At 38.1% G+C, this 19,723-nt stretch overlaps 1 protein-coding gene across 3 annotated transcripts; it reads left to right on the top strand.

Annotated features, from left to right (window-relative positions):
* The first annotated feature begins 190 nt into the window (after positions 1 to 190).
* Positions 191 to 18,563, top strand: LOC145218926 (uncharacterized). 3 transcript variants are annotated; one of them, XM_080086335.1, is made up of 16 exons: positions 191 to 330; positions 1,928 to 1,983; positions 12,114 to 12,239; positions 12,348 to 12,425; positions 12,551 to 12,667; positions 12,960 to 13,016; positions 13,223 to 13,332; positions 13,518 to 13,621; positions 14,145 to 14,416; positions 14,816 to 14,983; positions 15,220 to 15,391; positions 15,461 to 15,514; positions 15,673 to 15,796; positions 16,343 to 16,535; positions 16,958 to 17,122; positions 17,690 to 18,563. In XM_080086335.1, the coding sequence occupies exons 2-16, from the start codon at positions 1,954 to 1,956 to the stop codon at positions 17,921 to 17,923; spliced, it is 2,004 nt and encodes a 667-aa protein (XP_079942461.1). In that variant the 5' UTR covers positions 191 to 330; positions 1,928 to 1,953; the 3' UTR covers positions 17,924 to 18,563. The 3 variants fall into 3 exon arrangements, with proteins under 3 accessions (XP_079942461.1, XP_079942459.1, XP_079942458.1); XM_080086333.1 differs by lacking the exons at positions 191 to 330; positions 1,928 to 1,983 and adding an exon at positions 10,968 to 12,027 and having other exon boundaries at positions 14,145 to 14,225; positions 14,256 to 14,416; XM_080086332.1 differs by lacking the exons at positions 191 to 330; positions 1,928 to 1,983 and adding an exon at positions 10,969 to 12,027.
* Positions 18,564 to 19,723: the final 1,160 nt, after the last annotated feature.

Here is a 19,723-nt window from a genome sequence, read left to right as displayed (position 1 = left end):
GGGTGCAATCTAGCTCATTGACAGTGCAATAGTTCACCCGTGTTTTCAACAGCAATGTATATTACGCGATTTTTCGAGTTAGGTGCAAAAAGTTTGACAGCATAGTATTTTGTTTTCGTTTATCTTGTCACCTTTTTGTTCTTGGCTTCGTTGATTTTTTCACTGCGATGTGCCTGCTAACCTTTTGTGTTTTACACAGCTTTAAGCTTAGTAAAAACGACGCACGAAATTGCCCCGACAAATTTTTTTCTGTTGGTGTGAAGATTTGATACGATTACGAGTGGAACTACTAAACAAAAAACGACAAGCGTCCGTCAAAAGATATCTGAAGTAAGTAATGTTTGTACAAATAGTCGTAACTATCTTTCATAACGAAGTGTTGTACTTCGTTAAAAGTATTTTTACATATGGTACAGCCCAATATGCATTTTAAAATAACAAGCGTCCAAACTTTTTATAATGATTTAAACATAAACACATACAATTTAAATGGGCAGATATAAAATTGTATATCTTTTCTGATCGTAACTTCAGCGTGTATTTGTGTAAAAAGACTTTACGACGTAAAAAATTGCGCACATTGTTTAGACTGTGCACTATATTGACCGACAATTTTCGACCAATTGCACGCCTTGCGTCATTGGAAGCTCGTAATAAAGGGAGCGTCTATACATAATTTTGTGGTGTGGTTTATTTGCATTTTGGCATAAATTTAGTTGAATTACGCTGTTCGCCATGGCCTGGTTGGGGAAAGCCGAAACAATATATTGACGTATAGAACGTTTAGTTCATGTCAAAGCCGGAAAAGATTTAGTCGAATCGGGTTTTCTTGAGCTTGAATAAAACGGGCTGGATTCGGGCTTGACTTCACATTCGGCCAAGTTTGTGTCGAAATTTTGCTAACTTTGGCTTTGTTTCTAAAACAGGTTTAGGGTTTAGTTTTAAACTTTTAGATTGGGGTTGGTTACAGGCCCCAATTTCAGCCCCGCTTACAACTTTGGTTCACCCAATAAATAATCCAGTTAAATACATGTTATTAGTTTCCGAAAAGCACATTACTAATTGTGTTTTACACCAAACTGAAGAAATCTCATTTTAACCTTAAAAATCTGGTCATTTTTTTATTTTTTGGCATTAGACTCAAAACAGCACTCTTGTAACAAATAAGAAAAGTCCGAAATTATAATTACTCAGGTTGAATGCAAACCCAAAATTTTGCCGTTTCATTCCATCCGAAATCGTAGAACTCAGAAGGCGTGGTGGCGGGGTGGGTCACAAAATCTTCCAACCCGCTGTAACGAATGAATCCGTAATGTTTACGTCTTGAAATGTCGCGTTGCATCTGCGGCCACAAAGACGTGCATCGGTCGCATCAAATTTCGTCCTCCAAGGGACATAAATAACCCCAGTCGTGTAAGGCCTGTCTCGGAAAACGTGATGGGGCTCTGGACAAGAAATAAGGAACCGGCGGATTCGATTTTGTTTCCTGCTCCTGCTAATTCGTGTAGCCACTGACCAGTCCAGTTCTTTTTCCCGTGTGCGGCTATTTTTAGCCTTTTTTCCACATATTGCGAATGGACAGTCACGAATTAAATCTACTGCAATCCGCTGTGTGAAATTTCTGTGTCGCATTCTATCAATCTGCAATTTAGACGTAACAGCCGGTTTAGTTGAGATATACTTAATGAATAAATCGGCCGCAACAAAAAGTATGAAGCCTAAACGGAGGTTTACGAAACGAACTTATTTCGTCTTACGTGGCATAGGTAATACTTGGCTTGTCCAGAAGCTTTCGCTGTATAGTGCAAATAAACTGTAAAATATTTTAATCTGTGACAAAAATAGCTCGAGGCTATAAAGATATATTAGATTTTTAAGCAGGGCGGTTCTGATAAACAATAAATAAATTGGCATTTTTTTGTTCCAGGTGCGTGCCCGCCCCAAACACTAAAGATGGCAACAGATTACTTGATCAACGTAGAGGTGAGAACTCGTGTTTATAGTTTTAAACTGTAAATTTGTAATGTTGAAAAAATAATATCTGTGTATTTTTTAAATTTACTTTCTGAAACTTGAAATGTACACAAGAAGTACAAAAAGCATTGCTTTGCGTGGTGTCAGAAAATGATGTTTTTTGTGTGGAACATTATGACTTACTTTTAAAGCAAGCTCTTTTGATACGTCTTGTACGCTTTGTACGGATAACCGTTCTGTTTGCCTTTTCAATTTTCTCAACAGTTTGTTTACACAGTTTTAATGTTTATATTTATGTATAGGTGTGTGTGGTTTCGTTGTTATCTGTCGCTACGCAACGGTTTTTGGGGGATTTTGATACCGCAGTTCAGTTTCTGTACCGAAAATTTAGAGCGATAGTACCGTATTTTTTTAATGCCTACCCACAAAGCACCAAACTCACTTTCTTGTGAGCCCCAATCATAACGCTTTATAATACGGTGTAGCTGAAGCGCGTTCAGTCTTAATACACCAATTGCGCCCTTCACTACTGTATAGTGCTCCATTACGTTTCTAAGTCGTGCAGCTGTTAGTTCCTATTGTGTCGCTATGTTTTCTTTCACCAAGCAAACTAAACTCAACTTATTGGTTACTTTTGGTAAGGGTTTACCGAAATAATGACTTTTAATTACCGAAATAATGATATTGAATCTGGAATCAAGTAAGGAACTTTTTGCGTTAATTGCTGGAAAGTTTAAGTTTGTGTAAAACCGAATAAGCCTCAAATCTTTGGAGATAAATTTTACTGTTGGCGCATCAGTGGGCATTTTAAAGACACAAACAACTAAGGTGGAGATAAACATTACTGTTTAACCCTACTGTGTTTAAATTGCACACCTTATAATTCTTTCATTTGACTGTTAATAACGGACGTTATGCGATGTAATTTCTTAGGCTTGGCCAACCAGGAATAATTATGGTCGAAAAAATATTACTCACCGTGTAATTTATGTCAACGATCTAAGACTTTAGGGTTGTTACACGTCTAATATAGGGATATATTAAATATCATGTTGACGTTTCTTTGTAATCTTTATGTTTTTCGTCTCGTCTTTGTTTTCAAAAACTGTTGTTTTGTGAAAGTAGGGATATAGAGAAAAAAAAAGCCTACTTATGACTGGGTGGTAAATGCAATATTTTTTCGCATTGAATTATAAACAATGAAAAGTTCTAAGAGCGTGCCAGATTTAATACGGAAACACATACGCAATGTCACGTGTTCTAAATGGTCCAACGAAATCGTTCCAAGTTGCTTGTCACGGTTTTCAGTCCGAGGCCTCAACTAATTGTGACGTCATTTGACGCGATATTATTTTGGGACCTATTATTTTAAATTTGACTTGTTGACGGTGATGTACAAAACATACCTTCGTGACATGATCAGTGTTATAGTTGTGTCTGGTAATTTTTGTCCGAGTAGTGTTTTATAGGTTTATGAGTTTTCATAGTTTTGTTTTGTAGGTAAGTTTTACACATCGATTTGTAAATTTATGCAAACCTTTTCTTAATGGTTCGGTCAATATTTTTAAAGTTGGATTTAATATCCCTTACCCTGTACGTTTTCTCGGCTTGAATAAGCATTAAAACGCTATTTAGTTACCTCCCAAGTAAAGGCATTTAGTTGACCATTTGTTTCACAAAGTGCATGGCTTTGCTTGCTTTAGTGATGAAAACAGCTAAAAAAAATCAACGAATAAAAAAACACTCCTTAGAGAGCTTACAGAAACAGGAGCTTTCGTTTTTACGTGCTTCATCGATTTTAATATTTGCTATCAAAATCTGACCTTTTAAAACCAACAATGGGCCCTATAGCATTGTAGTCACCCGTAAAGGCAATAGCTGACCAATTATTCCTTGAAACGTCGCCGCATGTTTGGTATGTTCATTCCGAAACTAACGTGGTCATGTTTTTTTGCCTTACACTGCAAATGCGCTTACCATTCATATATTTATTAGGAATTTGGTTTTGGCCGTACATGTCAAATCTAATGCACTTAATTAGAAAATGCGTTTTTATTTGGGTCAATGCTTTTCTTTGAGTTATTTTTAATCTTTCAATCGGTCTTCCAACGTTTTCCAGCTATGACGTCACGATTTGGGGTTGTCTTTCAATTGCGTCATTGGGGACCGGATGGTCTGTTTCCGTACATGGGGTGAATTTACCATGCTCGTCTGATATCACTTTGTGACGTAACAATCAATTCGTGATTTTCGTCACATATAGCCATTGGCTCTATTCTTGACACATTCTGTGATGTATTATTTAATTAGTTCGTAGCCCGATTATGCAACCAACTCTGATTTGAAATCTGCAATGCTAATAATGACTGCATGAGGCAAGGTTTTGCTGTTATTTACCCCTTGCCCTTTAAAAACACTAATTATGCAAACCAAAAAAAGCTTACTTGTATTTACCACAAGACATGTTGCCTTGGTGTAAAACTTTAAGTTGGAGGTTTTGGTTGAAGTATTTTATGGACTTGTTGCAAATGCTGCCTTGTATTGTGATTTCGATACACATTTTTAACTTTCGTTGTTAAATTTGGGTTGATCGGTCCAATGAACCAATTACTCGCTTTGTGCTGTCAAACATGGCGATACGTGCTGCTGGTTTATATCACAACCAAGAGATACTGCCTTCAACAGCCATAAGCGACATTTCCACAGTTAATGCGTAAAACACTTGTCTGTGAAGGTGAAGGTATACCCCTTTTTTTGCATAGTGTGTTTTTGCATTGCACTAGGCCAGGCGATGGCAAAATGTAATGTTAAAACGAAAAAATGTAAAAAAAGTTATTAATAGCAGTTTTAACTCTATTGAACCTGAATTTAAAGCACCTTGAACTTTAAAACAAGATTTCCCCTTTAAAATTTGACACCCAATTTACGTGGTAAATCGCTAGACAAATAGTAGTTTACCAGACAGGCAAGCTTGGAAACTCCCTTAAAGCATCGTGCAGTCGCTTAGCTTCCAAGCACGCTAATCTCATTTTAAAATGTCGGCTCTGCTTGCCAGGACAATCGAAGCCTAAGGCGATCGTTCGAATTTCGAATTTGGAAACAAAATCGGACATTTACACTTGTGACGTCATTTCGCCGAACCTCGCCGACAACAGCGCGTAAAAAACCGAGCCCATGGTTGGACAATAATTCTTGTTTTTTGAACTTGACCAAATGTTGTGATAGTAATATTGGGCAAAAACAATTATTTTTTTAAAACATTAAGAAGCTTTTTGTTTGAACATTTTGATATGTTTATTAAACAGCTTTTATTTACATAGCTTTTGGTGATATATAACCAAGCTGTAGACCAGCTAAGATGAACATACCATCATTACTGGGATCAACCCTAAAGCGTTTAAATTATGGATGGTGTTGTTAGCCTTGTGGTGGAAAAAATGTTATGGCTTGAAATTTTTCAAAAAAATGCCCATTATTTATTTCAATGCAACTTTTTTAGCACCACCCCGTCTTAAAGTAGAAATTCTTGCCTCTGAGTTGCTTTTCATTTTGTTCGCTTGACCTGCTTGGTAATCCGCCAATCAAATGCAGTGACCTGTAATAAATAGTCCCTTTAAGTTAGGTTTACTCCAACTCGTTTATAGTTAAGCCCTTGACAGAGAAAAAACTTACCTTTCTTTAACACACTATGTCCGCATACCAAAAAATGTCACCTAAATTTACCCCATGTAATGGAGCTGTAAGATTGTTGTGCTTAATAGATCGCTCAAAATACGCAGTTTTTGTCTAATAATAATCATGTATGCTTAGCCACTGTTTAATATGGGCCAAAAATGTAAGGCCCACTGCAAGTTTTCATAAAGTTATCTCAAAATAGAAAACACGCGAAAATATTATGGAATTAAGAAAACTAGAAAGAAAGTAATAAAAACGTAATCGGTTTGTTACGAATCATATTGACAAAACGATTGGTACCACCAACGTATAGAACGAAATTTGCGTCAATTTTTGGTTTTATAATCACTGCGTTTTTTGCTTCTACACGCAGTTTTGTTTTAAGTCAAGTTCGTGTTTTGTGAACCAAGGGTTAATATCTTAGACAAAACGCCGACAGTAGATATTTGAATTCTTAACACAGGTGGTTTGGTTATTCAAACGTTAGAAGAAGAATCAACACCAACTTGACTCATGCAGGAATCCATTAGTTCAGGCCTGACAAGAAATACCTCAAGTCTTGACTTATGTTGTTGTGACAGCGGTACTGGCACTTTTATCAGGTCGAACTCGAAGCCAGCACAACCCCAGCATCACCACACAGCCGTCCAGACCTCAATTCTGTGGTGTGTTAGCCAAACACGTCTGTTTTGCAAGTAGGTTCTTTATCAGCGCCTCAAGTGTGCCTTGGCTCTTGTTTCCTGCCATTCCAGGCCTGCTTGTCTATCAGAAACCCTTAAGCGCCCCTCATCACTTTAGAGTACGCCAATTTAGCCCTATTAGACCCCAGTGTTTGGGTGATTAATGAACGCTCTGAGGTTTCAATGGTGATGTACCGTGGTTCTTTATGAGATGAAGTAGGAAATATGTTGTTATTACAGGCTCTTTGATAAAAACGGCACGTCTTCCCTTCACACCTTTTTCCTTTGTCCAATGCTGGCTTGATGTTTAAAAAGGAATGGATTATGCACATTTTATTTACAACTATACATATTGAACACAGTAAATGATAAACCTACAGATCCCCAATGTCGAAATCTTTTTAATATTTGCAACTTTCGGTTCCGAACTCTGGTTAAAAACAGTTATCCCTAACGCTATAACTGGCAACATAGTTTGACATTCAATAATTCATAACTTGACATTTCGTCGGTTTGTGTTCGTGACTGGGTGCGGAAACCTTTCTTAGTTTGTTTGTTTTCTGTGTATTTTTAGTTGTGCTGTGTTTTCGCTGGCCAATATGAACGTTTTTGTCGCTCGGTGAATTTATTAATGCCCGTATTTCCATCCGTTCTTTCCCTAAAGATACGTTTAGCATCTTAACATGGGTAAACATATCTGATACAATAATTAAATTATCAAATTTAATTTCTACAATGTCACCATTTTTGATTAGATCATTATTTGATATTTCAGCGGCAAGATCTCGTGTTATCCGTAGGTTCATGTTCAACTGTGTTCCAAAATGTAAAGCATACGCCCGAGACAGCTAGGTTAGGATATGGCTTTTGTTTACATAGCTAATATGATAAGGGTACGTTAACCCTTTGTTTTGACAAACGGGTATTGTTTCATTACACACGCGTTGAGTACAAAGTCGACTTACATAACGCATTGTACTCTTTCGCGCTTTGGCAAACAGGTTTTTGACGCACATGGACAAAAAATACACATAACTTCCGACCCTACTCAAGTGTATAAGTGTTTGCCAAATCAACAATAATTGGCTAATTCACTTGCATAAGTGCCGGTATGTTATGGCAACCTGTCCTGAACACGTGTTTTTTGTTTCTCTGATGTCTTCCGAAGAATTGTTGTCAATATCAAAAAACTTATCAGTTGTAAACTCTTTGACTATATTGTGCTCAAAATCAGTGTTACGATAAAACATGATATCTTTGTGCAGTTGTAGCATTGCTCTTTTCTGTGATGCCATGGTATCAACATACACACTGTAATCATAAAATACAAAACATAACTGCAGTAAACCATAGTACGTCAGGCCTATAAAAGGCGTTATACCGAATTAGCTGGCCACCAAGCATTCATGGCAAGACACAGGCTGAAAAAAATCTCCATCTTAAGTATAGTTTCCATTATTCTTTTGTACAACCAAGAAACGACGTTCTGTGATTGGTTTAAATCTAGCCAATCATCAAGCGCTGTGTTTGTTGGGAATATTTCTCGTCGTTCCACTCTATGCTTTCCGTTTGCACACAAACAGTTTGGTGTTTGCCAGTTCGGCTTCACTGCCCTTTATGCTTTTTCGATTTGACAAGTTGTAAAGGGTGTTTCCACCTCCTAATGTTTAAACACAACTTGCTTTTATTATCGAGACAAGAGAAGTACTGCGAAATTGTCCAATAATAAATTGTTTCCCTGTAACTTGATGTCATATTTCTGCTGTTCAAGCAGTTAACATTCAGTGATTTCGTTCAACCTATTTAAACAAAGGGGTTGCCACTTTGTCTTTTATGTGCCTTCCCAATTTGAACGTTTTATGAAAATATTCTATATTGAAAACAGGGTAATTTACCAGTATCAGTCACCGCCGGAAAGGTTTATTTTACTTATGCCCAATAGCTACTAAATTGGTCCTTAGTCAAAACACTGCAGGTGAATTTTGGTATACAACTTATATGCCACTGTTACAGTGCTTTGCTTGTGGGAAGGATAAATTATTTATTTGTCCTGCTGATGTACAAGTTAGTTGCTGGATGTTGTATTAAGGACCGAAAGACTTTGTTTTAGTGGCAAAGGCACATGAATAAAACAGGTTTGTTTATTACGATTTTTCTCTTTTGAAAGATTAAAGTCTGACATGTGCAGTCTATTGGGGGTAAAGGTGATTTGAGCAAAAATTTTCCATTCGTTTCGAAATTCGAACAAGCCGAGGTCTATTTTTACCCCATTCCTTTCTTCAAACCCCCACTCACTCCCCTCTCTTTCTCTTTCGCTCTCCTTATTTCTTTATAATCCTACCTTCCTCCACATCGCTCACGCCACCAGCTCTTTTTCTCTTTGCTCCTCTTGCTCATGAGAGCTCCCCAAATACCTTTCCACAAAGCCAGTTTGCTGGTGTATGTTCATAGTGTTTGAGTTGTTGAGTGAAGGTTTCTCCGATTTCAGTCAAGCAAGCACCGGATCGTTGCGTTGGCCTCCATTCAAAAGAATGAAGATTTTTCAATGAATAACATCACCCCAAATACCTTTTTTTTGTGACTTTACATTAATGCTCTCAAAAGATAGGCGTTAACATTTTAGTCGTTCATCTTATTGTTTAAAATGCGGCAGTTCTGTTCCGTTTGTTGTCTTTTCAGGCAAACTTTTAGCCTTAAAATTAGCTTCCATTTATCATATCTTTCTAAATGTAAAAAACAACGTCGAAAAGAATGGAATCTTGAATGTGTACAAGTGTAGTATTGTCTACGTGTCGTTGGACTCATACATGCATGCTGATGCATCTCAAAGTGCGTTAAATTGCCCAAATATAGCTGTCTTGTATTAAAGAATTTTTACCACAAACGAGAAAATCTCCGGTTTGCAGCCGCGTTACAAGAATTATTATGCGACAACGTTTTTCATCCATCGTTCAAAAAGGTATTTTCTTCCCAACATATGCTCTCATATTGGCCCCAGGGCACATAACGTCACATAAAGTATCCCACAAACCAAGTGTTTGTGTGGACTCAAACACGTTATCTTCCTTGGGTATTTTTTTGATCCACTTTTTTCTTTGAAATTAATCAAACAATAAGCAGTTGTTGTTATGCGACATTAGCCTACTTTACCGGTCTTTTTGACACATTTCGTTGTTTTTGTGGTTCTGACTCGACAATTTCTCCTCTGGGTTTATATCGTTGGGTATTTGCCAATAGTTTTACGTTGCCCTGGGCTTTGGAATGGATTCTGACCTAAGTGAAAAATAGATGTTGCGCAAGAGGCTTGCAATTTAAGTTGTTTGTTTCTGTAATTATCATCTTTTAATGTATTGCATTTAGTTAAACCGGGTTTAACCGACTCAAACCGGCTTGAATGCGGAAAAAATGTCTCGAATTTGTAATGATGCTCGACAGCGACAATATGCGGAACTTATTGATGGGACGATTTATCTGTTAGGTGATGCTGTATTTTATGTGTTAACAATAGGGTTCGGGGTGAACAGTTCATATTTTGCAAAATTATGTTTAAAGTAGTCTGAGCTTCGTCTAGGCTGGGACGACGTTGATTAAAAACTATCTTCATGTAACAAGGTTTTTAGTAATAGTTGCTAAAAGTCACTGACTTTGTAGGCTATGTTTGTTTGTTTGTTTTTAGATTTTACATGTTAAATTTTGATGATGTAATAAAGTTTTTTGTTACTGTTAAGTGCAAATTGATTTTAGTTTTGCGTTATTGGACTTCGGCAGCTAAAGTTACAATTTCTTTTTACTGTTGCCTCCACGGCCACGTGTATTAGCGATTAAAAATTGTTACGTCATACTATTGCAGAAAGTTGCGTCACCCAGCTGTTGGGTGGTGGACACCGCACGGTTTTTCACCGAAATAATCCCGGCGCGATTTAGCTTTTATACTTCATAAAACGACCACCCGAAAAACGCGCAGACTATCTCGAACCTTCCACGCGACGTCACTATTCGCTCACAAACACGTGACGATATGCTTGACTGGCTTCAATTTCGCTCAGTCATTTGTTGTCCTGCCGGTCCGTTGGGACTTGTCAGCTGACAGTGCGCTGGTTTTCAACAAAGGAACGCATGTTATGAAAGCTTTTCAACGGTTTTTAGGTCGTTATTCATTTTGTTGGTGCTCGTGGCGAAGCTGTTTTACCACAAGCACTTGTTAAGTTTAGTAGTCTTTCTGTAAATTAGTCATGTTTTATGGATTTTGTTTACCAAGTGCGAAACGCAATTAACCTGTAAAATAACTTGTTAACTTCTAAAATATATAAATGTTAGTGTATTTTTGTGATTGTGTCAGTAAATGGTTGGAGATAATTTTGGCTTTAGCGAACCAAGTAAGGAAATAGCTTTTTTGAGAAGTGTTTAGCCAAAGGAAGTTTTTCGCTTAGCTGCGTGTAACATATGGAGCTCGTGTTACTCAACGGAAGTTAAGATAGGAAGCGGTATCATGGATACTACCAAGAAGCAAAACTGAGCATTTTAGCTTAAACACAAACCCATACTCAGTTAAATGTATCAGTAAAACGTTCTGATCGTTTGGAGCAGATACTTAAGTTTCTCTTTGTCATGTAAAAGTTGGTTTGGGCATGTGTGGGCAAATTGTTTGACCAGGTGTTTCTACTTTTCTAAAAGCATTATGTTAATTTTTTGAAAAAAATGTGTTGCTGCCTGTGAAAAAAAGATGGAAAATTGTTAGTTGACCAGTAGTGTCCTCTTTCTGTATGTCAAAATGAAACATATTCAGCATCTATTTCTTGTGCAAACCTAACACCAGCATTTCAAGATGCAGATGATACAGCAGTATGCCAAAAAGGATCTGGCTATTGGCCTTTTAGACATTGCCATATTTCTGGCACTTATGGGCCAAGTAAACATTCAACCACCGCAATTGATTGAAGATTTATTGCCGCCTGAGGAAAGATTTGATGGTCTGGGTCCAGTGATGGGTCTCACACAGCTACCATATCATACTGGGGTTGACTACCCAACCATGAAAACTGCAACTTTTGATGCCGATCGAGTTATGCATGATTACAGTGCAATTATGAGAGATGCGGAGAGCAGGTTGCCTCAGAGAAATCAGTCAAGCTCTGCTTCTGTGTTTAACCGCAATGTTACAGCCATGATGCTCCGTGTTGCTGAAACTTATATGTCAATTGACAATGAAACTGCGCAGCCTGTTACTCAACCAAGGGTTGATGAGCAGGGTTTTAACATTTTTGATGGTGTGATGCCACAAGACTTTAACTTTGAACTTGCTAACGTTGGGCAAGAAGAAAGTAATTTTGATAATGCAGAAGATGTTCGGTGGCGAGACTTCCTAGTAGAGCAAAATAGTTTGAACAATGAAGCAAATAATGAAGAAAAAATCACTAATGAAACGAACAGTGAACCTGATCTGGACTTTCTTCTTGATTCGCCTGCAAATAATAGTAATGAGGTCCCAAACAGCACAAGGACTAGAACCACATCCAACTTTAGTGAAGAGAGTGGCATAGAGGTCGAAACTAGGTCTCCAGTACCATCTTTGCATGATCATACTTACTCTATTGAAAGTCCAACTCTTGCTGCAGCAAATTTAGAAGAATCTTTTGATTTGTACGCTGATGAACAAGATCAGCCTTCTACCTCAACTGGGGCAACGGCAAATCCAAATGTTAGCAAATAAACTCTTTTTAATGTTATTTTTCTGCTGCGATTATTAGTTTCACGATTTTAACTGGAATTTATTGTGTTTTATAGGATGTGGATTTGATGCAGCAGATGTACCTACAAGACATTGACATTGGCTACAACTGGCAGTCAACTGAACCCACCAAACAAATTAAAGAAGTTGATGACGTTTTGCTGGAGAAAAACAAATCTGTGGTAAGCTTATGAATTTTGTATAACTTTTATGTGAAAAAATTTTGTGCAATGCAAGCATATTATGTTGAAGTAAAATAAAAGATTTTAGGAGAAGTTGTACTTTTTTAGGATTCAATCTCATACTTTGTTGATGGTGAAACTGGCGAACAGATTCCGATTCCACCAAGCAATAACACACAGTCTCAGGTATGTACACAAACTTGCAGAATAAGAACTTTTATATATATATGAAATGTTTTTGCTTGCAGTTTTTTAATGTCAAAGTCTTTCCTTACTAGATTTTATTTTTACAACTTTACAATTTTTTGCAGCAAAATGTTACCAATCCTGTGCAAAATAACAACCAAACAAATTTCTTCAATCTCGAAGAATATCTCGGTGTTTTTGACAATGCCGGAGGAAACCAACCACAGAACATGCAAGCACAGGTAGGGTCCCAAACCCTCTAAGACATTTACATTGTAATTTGATTGATAGGTGAAAATGGCAAAATATATAGGGCAAAGGTTAGCCGGTGAATGGCTTACAATGGGTCAATTATTAATAGTCATAGTGGTGACACCAAATATTTACATGATAAACTTTTTTCCGTAGTGGCCCTGTGCATTTCTGGTAACCTACCATTAGTGTCTGTTAGTCAAGGATTTTGTACCAATAGTGGTAGAAACTTTAATCATTGGTGTACAATAAGTGAGTTTCATGTCTGTTTTATTTGTGCAGAACAATGAACAGAATTTGCCAGTGATGGTTTCAGATAACATCCCATCTGCTGAAACAGTAAGTTCTGCATAGCAGTGTTTAATGCATTTGTTGGCGGTTGCCTATGGTTAGATTTTGATCTCATTATTGTATTATGTGTGCTATTGCAGCTGTTACATGTTGACATAGTAGTGAAAATTGCAATAATCTTTTCATTACATGCGTCATTATCACCCATTATTTCTAATTTACAAATTTATCAATATTTTGTGTGTGTTGTACAGAATGAAGATCTATGGGCTGACATTGCTACTATTCCTGAGTTAAGTGGCCTGGGGATTGCAAACAACACAAATCAACTCATGAATGTGAACACAATCGACAATATGTCAAGGTTTGTTTTAGAAACTTTTTTTTCATATTTTAATGTACTATTAGTAAATACAAAATTTGCATTTGAAAACTATGCCCGAATATTTTATACATTTGTGGATAAAATATAGGAAAATACATCAAACATGTTTTATCACCATGTTTTTTTATATCATGCACAAATAAACATATTTTTTGTTTTTTCAGATTACCTAACACTACATTGCAAAATGGTCAGAACTCTACAATTATGGACCAAGTGCACATGAAAAATGTTTACAACACAAGCAATTTAAATTATTCACAAAGTGGTAAGTGCTATAGAATATTTCAATTTTCATCTGAAATGATATTGTTGTAATTTCCGATTCATGGAACTGTCTTTTGTACTCCTGTATATTTCCTGTGTTTGTGTCAGCCAGCACTTCTGTAAAATACCATATTTTAGGTGCAAACTCCTTAAAAAGGCTGTAAAACAAGTGATTTTAATGCAGTGGTTCTCAACTCTATACCAGTCGCGTACTACCTGACAACATTTATATCGCTGCATACCACCTAAATGGGTAGACCAAGAGCTAGGCTACACCACCAGATTTCTAAACCCAGCAAGGTCAGCAATTCTAAAATAACGTCTAACACACAAGTTTTGCCCAAAACCAGTGCTGATCAGCTAAGCCATTTTTGATTTGACTTGAATTAATTGTGACAGAAAGTCACTTGCATACCACATGAAAAGCTTCGGCATACCATACCGTGATGCGTAGCACAGGTTGAGAACCACTGTTTTAATGGAAAGATGCTTTACATTGACATATGTCCGTTTTTATATTGCAGAGACCTTTGAGACACAACCAAGCAATGTGTACAAAAACCTAACAATGTCGAGTTATCTTGGCAACCCTGCTCCAGCTCCAGCTCCAGCTCCAGCTCCAGCTCCAGCTCCAGTCTTTCAGCCCTCACATAGACTCTCACCCAGTTTTGGCAGCTCGCCAGTGAGAAATGATGAAGGAATTCCTATGGAGGGAACCAGTGGCAACAGCAGCCCAATGAGCAATGGCGACTTGAATGACCAGTCCTACTTGTTGGGACATCTGAATAATTTCCAGGTAACCATAGAGACAAGTTGGGCAAAACGACTTAAAAATATTCCATTTTATCAAGTACGTAAATAAAGTCAAAAACCGTTAGATTATAGTACGCCAGGCGTTATACCGAATTTGCCTGTCTCCCAAGCATGCCCACTGTGCATTACCATTTGGAAATGCTTGGGAGACCGGCTGACTCGGTATAACGCCTGGTATACCATGATTTATATATAAGTATGCCATGATCGCTAGTCTGCATCGACGTTTCAGGGCTGATCCCAGTATGAATATATTCAAACCTTTAGTCTTTACTTTAAATTTTGTTAGATGATTATATGCATCTTAAATTTTGACAAACATATGGTAAATGAAACTGTATTTAACTTTACTTATGAGGCATATTTTTTAAAATTTTTGTAGTCTGCTATGGAAACGAATGAGAGTTTTGGGAGCGGGCACAGCATGATGTCACCAATTGCTGAACCTGGCCAATTTTTCTTTGACCAGACAGCTTCAACAAACATGAACAAAATGCTCAATGAGATAATCACAATCAACTCAAATACACCACAGTTTGAAAATAATGTGGTAAGTTGAAAAACCTTATTTATAAATTGGAAATTTATGTTTGATCATTTTTGCCTTTATCACCCAAATACAAATTAATTTATTGCGAAAATTGGCACAGTTTAATACGGTAAAACTAAGGACAGTGTCTGTATTGCAATTAGCATATATTTCCATCTGTCTAATTTTTCATGCACTGTATTGACTTATACCAAACTTGAATTAAGCATATAAGTAACAATGTGTTTTATTTTTAGACTGCCCCATACATTAACCCACCCCAGGGTCCATTTCCACCACCACCACTGGATCGAAACCCAGGGTTCATGACCTTTAATGATGACTCGGAAACTCTTATTAAGACCAGAATGGAAAGTGGAGAATCATATGAGTCTGACTCTGGTGTCTCGATGGGCCACAGTCCACAAAGTAAGTTGACGCTACCCACAAAATATATAACAATGTAAAGTGGTATCTAATTGGTTCACTTTTTAACAGGATTTGGCTTTATGGGACCATCCACAATTGATGAAACTCTACCATTTGGATCAGGTAAACTATGTTTTTTATTATTGAGAAGTAACCAAGCTTTTAGAATGAGTTTAAATTTGTGTCATTTGAATCTTATGTAAACAGACCTATTTGTTAAATTGGTTTGTGTAACTTAGGCTTTGGGGATCATAGTTTTAACTTAAATGACCCTTTTTCAGTTTCTGCATTGAAGGATGGCTTGATCAATAGTCAAGAATCTACACTTCAGTTGGAAGAACTCAAACACATTCAACACAACCATACATATGATGGCACTGTTGGTGCAAAGAATAAGACAAAAAAGTAAGCACTAGCAAAATTCTTAAATATTTTTGATAAAAGCATAGCCATTTTTTACCACCTTTCACAATGTTGCAATCAGTCCACATGATTTATTTACCCAATTTATGGCATATAGATTTCACAAACTGAATTTAAATCAGAAGGCTAGATATATCCAAAGTACATGTAAAACACAAGTAGTTCAACCCATTGTTACGCAATAAAGCCTCATGGACGCCATTTTGTGTCCAAATTAATACGTTGGGTATAGGAAAAAAACACATAAATTGTCTGATTTTTACAAACTGGTGTGCTTTAATGCAAATTTGACTAGCCAAATCGAATAAAACTTTTGGGTGTTATTTTCCTCTACCCACTGTATCATTTTGGTCAGAAAATGGCTTCATAGGCTTTATTGTGTAACAATGGGTTGGACAACTTGTGTTTTATATAGACTTTGGATATATCCGCCCATTAAGAATTTCCAAAAGCCTATCTAATTTGTGTGACATTTAAACATGCTGTGTTTCTATGGCAACCTGTAACCATTCCAACTCAACTTTTTAGGAAGTCACAGAAAGAAAACCTGCCTCGTGAATCACGGGACATGAGAAAAGCTCGTGAGCTGAACATTCCTTTTACATTGAATGAGATTGTCATGTCACCAGTTGAGGAGTACAATGAGATGTTGGCAAGGACCCCTCTTACTCAGACTCAGCAAGCGCTCATTAAGGACATCAGACGCAGAGGAAAGAATAAGGTAAAGATCTATGTAAATTTTCAACCCAAATCCCATTTATATTTGTGTATAATTTTGTTAAGACTAAAGCCATTGTATAGGGTTGGTGTTTTACAACCGTTTAAGGAACATTTTGTCGTGGCAAAGTCAGTTGTAGTCTTGTGAAAATGCGTAAACAAAAAACATATAGCTAAGGAATATTTTGTATGTTGTTAGATTGTCACAGCCTTGCAACATCAAATTGTATTTTTTACCAGTTTGGTCAGTAAATTGGACCTGGTAAAAAAATCAGTACTTGCCACTTTAAAATTATTTATCAGTTTTTGAACAGACGTTCAGCTTTTCTTTTTACAACTCTGAAAGCTTTTTCAGTTTTTTAACACATGTACAGTTTTCCAAGCACTTTAAAGATGAAATAATTTAACACTAATACTTTTTCACAGGTTGCTGCACAGAATTGCCGCAAACGCAAGATCGAGACAATCACACACATGGAAGATGATGTAGATGTACTGAGAGCACGCAAACACCAACTTGTGGATGAACAACTTGACTTGGAAGCTACCAAGGAAAACATGCAGATGCGTTACAACTCGCTGTACCAGCGGGTATGCAGTCCTTCAAAATGTTTTATTAAAAATTATAAAATGTAACAATCACTCATAAATAACCAATACAGTCAAGATGAACATAAGTTCATAACTGGGATTCAGCCCTGAGATCCACGATCACTGCACACTCACATGTAAATCACAGTACGCCAGGCCTATTAAAGGCGTTACACCGAAGCAGTCCGTCACCAAGCATTACCAAGGCGTAGGATTCGAAGTCCGTTATTAGACAGTTACACTGCTGTTTTACACGGCTTTTGTGTTACCTCAAAGCAAGATAAAGTTCATTTATTCCCTTTCGAACAAAAACAATAATACTACGATGTCACAGAAGGATGGCGGCATGGGACCACATATGAAAATGTAATTAGGCCCCGAAAAATCGTTTTTACTCTATGGATAATTGCCCACAGGTTAAGATACACTGGAGTCACATATACCTGATTTAAAACAGGTCATGGTTTTATAGAATGATACTGTAGGCCACCCCCCTTTTGCTTGGTAACCGAATTTCCCACGTTAAAAATCTGCCTTTGGAAGCTAACAAAAAATGTCACTATGTAGATCTTCAGCTCGCTTCGCGACGAATCAGGCCGACCCTACGACGCCAGCCGCTTCAGCTTGGAGCAGGTCGACAGCGCCGTATTGCTTGTTCCCCGCGTTGCCAAGGACGATAGTTGCCGTGACAACAACAACAACAGCGCCGCGAGTGGTAGCAACGGCCAGGCAATGGATCACGACGATGCCCGACACCCTAAAGTCGATTTCTTTAAAGTTAAGACCGAGAAAGGGGAGTAGAGGATCCCTTCGGGTAATTCCCTTGGGTTAGGGGGTGTTTTCGCACCCCCAAAATTGGACAGTGACGCACATGCACTATTTTGTGTTTTAGTTTGTTTGTTTGTGTGTGTTGTTCCGACTGTTGCAAACACCGCATTGAAAAGTTCCAATAAGTTTTGTCATTTGTTTCAATGCAATCAACACAAAACTGCAGCAGCATGATTTGGTGACACTGAACCACTGCACTGGTTATTTTAACAAAATGAAATGCTTTTTCCACAGTTTCATGTGTTGTGCCTTTTTCATTGAACTATTTTAAGACTAAAACTCTAAACGGTGACAAAAACCTTTTGTCCACAATTGCTGCGTATATTTCTCACTCCAAAACGCGTCTTTTTTACTTCCACCCTAATTTTTATACATAAAACCTATTTAAAACCAGTATTGTCCTATTGCTGCAAGAACACTGCGTAAAACCATGTAATAACAACGTCAATGAGTTAAAAACAATATCCGCTAGTTGGCGTGTCTGAGTAACATCACTGTTGCTTACGTCTGTGTGACGCTCGGTACTTTGTACATACAGCGAATCTCGATTCAACGATCTCCCCTTGATTGTGTTGTACAGCGGATGAATAAATTGTATGAGAATAGGTTCAAAGTGTTTGGTGAAGCAAAGGGGTACATTGACAAAACGTCAGATTCAGAGACAGGGTTATTAAAGACGTGCTTTATTGGAAAGACATCAGCATAGTTTTTCACTTGCTAGAATATCCAGATGAAGCGAACATTCCGCCTTAGCACTGTCAGTTCTAGGATTGATATTTTCAGTGGGTTAGCGATGTGCTACGTCTGGTCGTCAAGTCTACGTCACTGCTAAGCAAAGTGCAAAGCACCCACCAAGCAGCGACGCGTCGAGCCCGCCCGAAGCAGCAAGACTTTGCCTCTCAAAGCTTACATAAAATGGAGAAATTGGCCCTTTCGTATTCTTTCAAACAACTTCTGTTTGTGGTTTTTCAGAACCTGCTGCAGTCGTACACAAAACGTTTTATTCACCCAGAAAATAAATGGAAACGAGACATGCATCGACGTGGCATTTAGTGGTAGTTTAACGACGACAAGATGTCGCAATTGTCGCCACACTTAGACTTCGTTCCAACACGACTTGGCCGAATGGTCCGGCGCGCCTGACCCATATACAGACATAAAAAAACCTGATCGGGATTCGTCCCCGGGAGAGTCCTGGGTTCGAACCCCGTGAAAAAAAAAAAAAACACGACCGTCTAGTGGGCATTGGTCCTTTCGTTTGCGGCATCATCGGTCAAGACGTCTTAGCACCGACGCACAAATCCCGACTGAGAACGCCCAACAAACGGAAGTTTCAACGACGTCCGGCCCTGGTTTGAGCGCTGAACATCGATGGAAGCATCGGCTGGACGTCGAATACCACCTGCTATCGCGACACTTTGTGTTTGTGGGCGGTGTAGGCTCACCACAAACACTCGAAAATGCGATTTGGCCTGGCAAGGGCATCGACTTCCAGCAACCACGCGCTCACCTTGCCCCGGAAGAGGAGTGGCAGGAGCGAGAGGAATAAGACGTGTGACGTAGCGGGTCGAATCGAGCGACTAAGTATCGTCCAGCAGGTCTTGTGGTGCGCGAAATGCTGATCGATTGTGGGTTTCGACTGGCAGCTTCCCACCTCGAAACAGGCACCAGGCCCATCCTTTGCCACGCTCCCGTGGTCGCTTACGTGACTGCCGTGTCAAACGTTGCGATCACGTGATTGCATTGCAATGTACCCGCACCCACGAAACCCAC

This window comes from Phallusia mammillata, chromosome 3 (genome assembly GCF_965637545.1).
Source record: "Phallusia mammillata chromosome 3, kaPhaMamm4.hap1.1, whole genome shotgun sequence".
NCBI lineage: Eukaryota > Metazoa > Chordata > Ascidiacea > Phlebobranchia > Ascidiidae > Phallusia > Phallusia mammillata.
This window is presented reverse-complemented; position numbering and strand designations above follow the sequence as displayed.